Source organism: Scomber scombrus, chromosome 2, assembly GCF_963691925.1.
Source record: "Scomber scombrus chromosome 2, fScoSco1.1, whole genome shotgun sequence".
Classification (NCBI taxonomy): Eukaryota; Metazoa; Chordata; class Actinopteri; order Scombriformes; family Scombridae; genus Scomber; species Scomber scombrus.
In genome coordinates this window covers 23,053,187-23,061,836 of record NC_084971.1, presented here as the reverse complement: position 1 = coordinate 23,061,836, position 8,650 = coordinate 23,053,187, and the positions used below count along the sequence as shown (strand labels likewise).

Sequence of the window (8,650 nt, the reverse complement as noted above, 5' to 3'; positions counted from 1 at the left end):
GTGTTCTGAAGACTTCAATGTTCCCGCTCAGCTGACGAAGCAGCTTTCCACTCTTTCAGCTGACAGTCCCACAACTGGTCAGAAACAAGTCCTTCCACATAAATCATTGAGGGAAGAGTCTCAGTCCTACAAGGAATTTATTGTGTACCGTTTAAGTTATAATCTCACAAAGATAATCTTCTATAAACAGTCAGTGTTTTGTGTTGTGAAGATGTTTTACTGGGAAAACTCGTAGCACAGGGCTGTCATTTTTAGTACGTCTGAAGATTTCTATAAACTACTCTTGTTTGTTGGAGATTAATTAAGATGCTGTTTCTTCTTTTTTTAGATTTTGTTTTACTTCATACTTAAAGTCTGCCTCCACTCAAAAATATGTTTTTTGTCCTGTTCCTGCAGTTGGACGTTTGTGTAGATTTTGACACCAGAAGGCTGTTTTTCATGTTTATCTGCTGGAGGGGTGCTCGCCTTAAATTTGAGTTTAACGTGAATGATTTGTGACATCAAAACTAAGCCAATCAATCAAATGATTCAACTTACATAAGTGTGATGTGGAAAGTTGAAGGCTTCAGTGCACAAACACTGAAAATAGACTTTTTAGTGAAGTAGGAGACATCTTTTAGGTTTTTCAATGTAGGGGAAGGAGTAGATGTCATTAAAAAAATAAATTTTTAACTAACTCATTTTACTAATTACTAAAGAAACCATAGTAAATGCAAATAATTATTCAAGCTAGAGTATTTTATATGACTTAAAATATGTCAGGAGGACATTATGTAGGATTTGGGCACAGATTTACTCAAATCCTCAAATGCTCAACTCAAGGGCCATTTAACCAGCTTGTTCTGGAGCTTTTGACCGTATCGCATGGTGCTCGTCAGCGTCCGTCAACATGGATGAGAAGTCCTGCAGGTGCCACATCTGCATTTCAGCTGAGTGGGCTCAACCGGCTGATAAGGACCATGTGATAGTGTAAAAAGACACAAAACAAACGAGTAAGTGGACCTTGAGTGGAGTTTGTTTTGTGAGCTGCTTTTTCCAAGGACAAGAATGAAGTGAACATCTGTTATTCATTTCATCTCAAAACTGCAGGTTGCACTGACATGATCGAAGACTGAAACACACGCTGTCTTCTTTACAGATTATTGTCAATTTTCCTGTATGATAAAATAAAATAAAGTATTGAATCTATAATAAAATAAGAGTCTATTTAATCTAGGTGTTAGATAAACTGTGTGTGCAGGAAACAATCTCTCTGATGTACCTCAGGCTTTCATTAATCATCTTGTAATGTCTGTTGTTGAACACTGGAGGGCAACAAAGTACCTCAAATGAAGAAATGCAGCAAACCTCAAACACAAGATGACACATTTACTGTATATTCTTTAAATATATTAAAGCAATAAATATGAAAGGTTTGTTACTGTTGTTGAAAACATCCCTAAGAAATGATCTGAAAAGTTTCTATCAGATTAAAATCTGCAGATGATGCAGTTTAACATCTTCTTTTAGTCGCTTTAGAGCTAAAAATCATCATATTTTCTGAATATTACCCCCACAAAGCTCACATTAGACTGAATGTTGTGACCAGTGAGTAAAGGCTGTGTTCAATCACAAAACAGAAAAGGTCACACAGTGCTGTCACTAAACAGCCTGGTGATATTTATTATCATATGGCGTTTTTACAGTTAAACAAAAATATATCCACACAAACACACCTGAAACTATATGGAGTCTATGCAAATAGGATATGTATCAGCTCGTTTCAGGGCCTGGGGCAAAACTGATCTGAGGGCCTCTACTGACACCTCCTCCTCCACCTCCTCCTCCTTCTCAGTCCTCGTCCTCCTCCTTCTCAGTCCTCCTCCTCCTCCTTCTCAGTCCTCCTCCTCCTCCTCTGTCTTCCTGTGCTGATTTGTGTGTATTGTGCCTTAAATACAGTTCAAACAGCTCACTCCACATGGCAGCTTCATTATCATTTGCCTACAGCCTCAGAAACTGACAAGTACACTACTGTCGGTTTGTTTTGTGTCATTCAGATTAAACACATTTATTTAAGAATGTTACCATGAACGCATCACCATCTACTGAGATAATGAAGTCTAATCTTCATCATCCCAAACATTTTACTAATATGTTTCAATATAGAGGTCCTAAAGTGTGGAATAATCTCTTTCATTTAGTTAAAAATGACATCTTCCTTTAACTCCTAGATAACATACAGTATTTAAGAAATACTTTAATCTCTGTTCTTTTTATTTCATAACATACGTATTGTTCACAGTGTTTATTAGTTTTATAATATTTAGGTAAAAGTTGAGATTTCGGGTATTTTCTCTCTCTCTGTCTCTCTCTCTGAACATTGTTTCTTTCTTTTTTCACTTTTCTTTGTATTGCTTCAACTCAAGATACAACAGCTCACAAACAGAGGAGATGATTAATTGTTGTATTTTAACTCATTAAACTAATTCAAACAAATTGTATTGGTTTGGTTTTATTCTGCTATTTAAAAAAACATACAGTAACTTTCTTGCAAAGGCCTATAAACTATAACATTTGCAAAAATCCAAAACAAGTAATGCATGTGTGTGTGTGTGTGTGTGTGTGTGTGTGTGTGTGTGTGTGTGTGTGTGTGTGTGTGTGTGTGTGTGTGTGTGTGTGTGTGTGTAACATAGAAATGGTTAAAACTATCAAAGAGTGAAATCCAAAATAATTTACACTGATTGAAAATGTAAATTGTTTTGCTAGTCATGAAATTATATTAAATTACATGTGGTGCATCTGATGCTCTGGCTGAATTTTATGATTTATATTTTTAATGTCCTTTTAAAGTCCCCTTACACTCAAAATGATGTGTTTCACCTTGTTCCTACTGCTGAATGTTTGAGCCTCACTGTGCAGAGTTTCTTTTCACATTCATCTGCTGAAAGTGGGAAGTTCATCTGAGCTCAATGAAAATGAAAAACATGATTTTATATTGGTGGATTAATGAGTATAATCTGTGACATCACAACTAGTTTGGAGCCAATATTGGTCCAATATTCAATTTATATAGGCTAAGTGTGATGTGGGAATTTGAACTAACTCATGAAATGACATATAGGCATGCTTCTTGAAATTTTAATGAAGGAGAAGGAGAATTTTAACAAGATAATTTAACCTTTTTGTAGAAAACATATTCGACACACATTATTATTTGAAAGTAGAGTATTTTATATACATGTTCAAACATGTCTGAAGGGGCTCTTTAAGTTTGCTTGAAATCAACCTGGCTTGTTTGGGACATGCCTCGCCCCTCCCTCCTCTTCCTCCCCTGTCCTCCCTTCCTCTTCCTCCTCCCTCGTCGCATCCACTGCTCGCATCTCTCCTCATCCTCCGCCCTCCTCCTCCTCCTCTTCCTCCGGCTCTAGTTTTTTTTCCACGGTGGCAGCGGTGTGTGTGTATGTGTTTGTGTGCACGGTAGCGATATGCCCTGTCTGTGAGTTTTTCTCTTTCTTTTGATCATGACTTTAAAGTGATCATCATGCAACAACCAGCGCTGTAATAACACGGCCTGTCCACCTCCTCCTCCTCCACCTCCACCTCCTCCTGCACTTCATCGACTCCTCTTCAGGGGAAACTGCCACCACCTGCCGACGCATCTGACGCCATATGACCGTCTCAAAGGTGAGTTCACTTCAGTTTCAGCTTTTCATTCACTGTCCTCTTGGCATTTTATAGCGTGTTTAAAGCGCTAAACGGATTTGAGTGGTGAGGTTTATTTTAGGCTGGACTCTTGCAGCGTGGCTCCGGGCTGCAGCTCTGCCATGCGGCTCCACACAGCCAGAGACATAACTTCTCAGCTTTCAGGGTGGACTGTGTGGAGGTGTTGCAGTTTAACATTGGGTTTGCAGCAGGGAGGTCTGTGCTGCAATTTGCATGTTATAAAATATGCATGTTTTTGTTTGTTTTTGGTTTTAATCCTCCTGCACGGGGCTTCATCTGAGGTGTTTTTAACATGCAGACAGGATCATGTTTGTACTGTGTGATGATGATCTGATACAGAGGTGGACAGCTGTTTACTGAAGCTGACCAACATGTTACCTCGTTGACATGACTTCAAATGAATGTGATCAATAGGTTTAAAAAATATGGGGTCCTTTGGGGGACACATGACATATCTTCACAACTGATTATGAACAGAGCTGCAACAGTCAGTCTATTTATTGATTAGTTGATCAACAGATATTGAACTATTTCAACTATTTTGATCATTGATTAAAAAATTCAGAAATGTGTCAAGTAAGCAAGGGTTAGGATTGGGGTTAGTAGGTTAGGTAAATGTTATGTGGTTTCAGGTTATTGAGTCAAATGTGCTGATCTGCAGCTTTTCTTTCTCATATATATGAGAGTAAATTGAATTTAGCTCCAACAATTAATCGATTAATGGCTTAGTTTCAAACTGTTGAGTTAATCGCCAACTATTTTGGTATCTGTTTAACCATTTTGAATCAATTTTGAATAAAAGATGTCCGAAGTCTCTGATTCCAGCTTTTCATGTGAATATTTTCAGGTTTATTTAGTCTTTTATGCAGTAAACTGAATAATTTTGGCTTGTGGACTGATGGGACAAAATAAGACATTTGAGGACGCTGTCTTGGGCTTTTGGGAAACAGTGATTGAGATTTTTCACCATTTTCTGACATTTTCTTGACCATACAACAAATTGATTAATCAAGAAAATATTCAACTGATTAATTGCAGCCCTGGATCTGATACAGACTTGGAAAAACGATTGGAATTATCAAAATTTTTGAAATCTACATGATATTTTCCCTCATTGACATAACTTCACATGAATGTTATCAATGTAAAAATATAAAATAAATAATTTCTTTTGGAGGATGCCTGACATTTCTCCACAATCGAAACAAATAGATCTGCAAGAACGGGTCGATAAATTATTTGGATTGACAGAAAAAGAATCAGCAACTGTTCTGATGAGCGATTAATCATGTCTGTCAAGTCCAGGCTCTCAAATGAGAATATGCTGCTTTTCTTCATCATATATGACAGTAAATTGAATATATTTATGTTTTGGACTGTTTTTTGCACAAAACAAACATATTGAAGATGTTACTGTGAAGACATTTTCTCTATTTTTAAATTTATTTCATAGGCTAAAAGATTAATTGAGAAATTTATCAACAGATTAATCCTGAATTAAAATATGTGTTAGTTGCAGCATCTACATATAAATAGTTTTTAGAGGTCTATCATTCACGGGAAACTACTAAGAATACCCCAAAATTCATATCCAGTCCTGAAATGATGAGTTGATTAACTGATTAGCTGATTGAAAGAAATCAGTATTCCCCAAGAGTACTGATTAATTGTTTAGGTCATTGATCAAACAAATATGATCCAATTTTGAGTATTTTCTCTCCTCTTTTTATGTTTGTGTTTGGATAATTGTTTGGACAAAATTATCTGAGGCTGTGTCTACAAACTATTCTCATTATGGGTTTGTTTAATCAATGGATTGTTTTAGGTGTAAAAATGTAGACAATAGTGAAAAATGCTCCTTATAATTCCCCAGAGAACAAGGTGATGTCTTGAAATCTCTTGTTCTGTCAGGATAACACTACGAAAATCACCAGATTACGTTTATGTAGGAGAAAGGAAATCATAAAATCCTCACATTTGAGAAGCTGTAACTAGTAAATGTTTGACATCTTTGCTGATAATGATGACTAAAATGATTAATCGATTATCAGAAAGGTTTCAGATTAATTGTCCGTCCTTCACCAGTTTTTTCTGCTAAATGTTGCTAAATAGGACGTCACACGAGGCTCTATTTCATATTCAATAGACTCAACAATAAAAACAAAGTGCAGAGTAATTGATAATGAAAACAGTCGTTAGTCGCAGCACTATTCACGTGTCCCATTAGCAAAAGCATCCTCATTCATATCCAGGATATTGTATCCTCTGCCATCTTAAAGTCTGCATACATTATGAGTTGTAAGTGAAATCTATTGTTTTAGCTCTGTGGGTGGTTGTATTCTGTCCGGCCACCGGGTCAACAGATGGTTTGGATCTATTGTTTTTCCTCACTCTTGTCTGGATGGACGTAAACAAACTCAAGACAAAAGAAAAAGCAGTTTGAGAGCTCTGTTTAATGACCCGAGTCTAATGCTCACCACATGTAGAGCAGTGGGAGAAGTCGACGAGTTTGTGCCAACTGGCTCCTCGTGCAGCCGAAGAGAGCGGCATGGCACTTCACTTCCACAGGGGCAGCTGTGTGGATTTTAGTATCGGGCTGGGTAATAATAAAAAGTGATTTCATACTGTGATGATATGTTTAGTTTGGGTTTTAGAAACTGCAAACTGTCTAAAAGAATTCGTATAAATAAACTGTGTTAACAAAATGAGTTATTGAAGGTTTGTTTTACACATTCACCTCAGAGGCTTAATATTTCCTCTAAGATTGGATTGATCAATTCACGGTTGATGTTGGATAGCATCATAAGACAATAAAGATGTAGCCTACTGTATTGAGCCAAAATGATCAACAGGAAATGGACCCACAGACAGTTTGAGAATCAATCCATCATTTTAGGTAAAAATGCCCCAAAATTCATTGTTTTGCATAAACTGACATATTGGAACAGTATTGCAACATTTACTGCATTTAACATCAGTTACATGACAATTTTACATGTGATTTATACGTTTTCATACATCAGCAGAAAATATTGTCATTATTATTGTTATATAAATGCCAACCCTAGTTCAGTATGAACTACAGCTGAACTTCCAGCATCCAAAGACACAAAAGGATCATATTCAGGCTTCAGATTTAGCATATTACTCAATGGAAATTATAATAATATGATGTCCACTTCTCCGCCCAAGCTCTTTTATTAATGTAGACTCTGAGTCAGTTAGTTAACTTATCAAACAAACACGTATCAAGGACTGTGTGGTCTGATGCAAATGTCTGTGCAGTGTAAATGTAAATGTAAATGTGTGCGTGTGGCTAACCTCCTGTGTGTGTTGTAACGTTAGCATGTTAGCTCACCAGCTTTTCATTAATAAACCTGTGTAGTTTTTCAGGCTGTATCAGGCAGAAGAGCCCTTTAAAAATGACTAATTGTTATGCCATCTAGCAGCCACATTAATTATGACCCAGGAAGTGACACAGTTCAGATGACGTCAGTATAAGGTGACTTGATAAGATGATTTAGCTGTCTTTGGAGGAGGCGGGTTAGGTGAATGGCTACATAGTGTCATGACTTTTTTGGACTGTTTGCTTCCTGTTTCCAACTGCAATTCAGCAAATTTAAAAAAAAACTAAACAAAACAGTAACATTGTGGTGTTTACTGTTTCCATGAAGTTGACGGTTACTTAATTTTAAGGAATGAGGTTTTAAGTGGTCATTTCAACCCAAACCACAATCTTTCTCTTACACTTACGGAGTTTCTTTTGTGTCTAAATCTAACCAGATCATAACCACAGCGTTGTCACATCATAAAACATCATTATTTTTAAAAATGTATTATATGTAACTTTTCCTGTCTAAAAATAACTAGAACAATGTTATATATTTTGTCACCTGTCATGGGCCATAACCTCTTGCCATATGCATATGGTTGTCACCAGAAGTTGTCATAAATTGACTTTTTTTTTCATCCAGTTGTAAGCCACATTTTTATGATACACTTTTTAGATCAGGTCTTTTTTAACTACATCTTTTAACCAGAAGAAGGATTTTAGTTATCGGATGTCTGGATCTTCAGTTATTTGAGAAACAAGCAGATGAAACATTAGCAGCAGCTCTGCTTTGACGTCCTGTGTCTGTCAAACAGCGTCAGAGAAACACAGATTTTAAACATGAAACTGCCTTATTCAGTGTTTATACTGGTTTTAATCACCAAGTCCAACTTTGATTTGGAGTGGAGGAGACCTCCGTGGATAATTCAGCAACAACCTCCAAAATGATGAACAGAAGGAGTTTTTACCAGGAGAAGATGACTGGAGTGACGGAGACAACAGCTCCCATGATCTCACACAACTTCACATTGTCATATCAAACTCCATCTTTGGTTTTTTCTTTGAATGCTAGAAAATTACATATTGTGCATTTAACAGACGGTGTTGGAAAGTGGCATATTACACTCCTATGGGTAATTCTGGAGAGCGTTAGTAAGGCTACTCGATGGCATAAATGTTACTAGAAATCATTTTTTGCCGGCTGAATTTTAGCCCAGTACTGTCGGTGTCATTATGAGGATGTGTTGGACAGTAACGTGTTGAGTTTAAGGACAAATGTGACAGTATGAGCCATGACTCCTGGAGTTGTGTGGACTGTAGAGGTGTCACGACAGCTCCAGATCAGTCTGAGTAGGTCCTGGCATCAACCTAAAGGCAAACACGTGCCAGAATAAGCATTAGACTAATGACATCTTCACTGCGGGAAACAGAAAACCCCCATCCAAAAATAAACTTCACCCCTTGTAGATGGCTTTGAACTGCGCTGAAAGAGGTAAAAAAGAAACACTCCCTGACGATCCCAGACAGTTTTTTAATGAGGAGTTTCTGGTGTGTGAACTGAACTCTGTTATTTAATTCTACTCTGTCTGTAGTGAAGTCTGCTGTACACTTTCATGT

General features: G+C 37.1%; 1 protein-coding gene across 1 annotated transcript in view; it reads left to right on the top strand.

The window, feature by feature from the left end:
* The first annotated feature begins 3,409 nt into the window (after window positions 1–3,409).
* coro2aa (coronin 2Aa) overlaps window positions 3,410–8,650 on the top strand; it is a 50,107-nt gene continuing 44,866 nt past the window's right edge. The window contains exon 1 of the mRNA XM_062431596.1: window positions 3,410–3,663. Within this exon, the coding sequence (XP_062287580.1) occupies window positions 3,649–3,663 (15 nt within the window). The 5' untranslated portion in view covers window positions 3,410–3,648. The remainder of the gene's footprint in view (window positions 3,664–8,650) is intronic.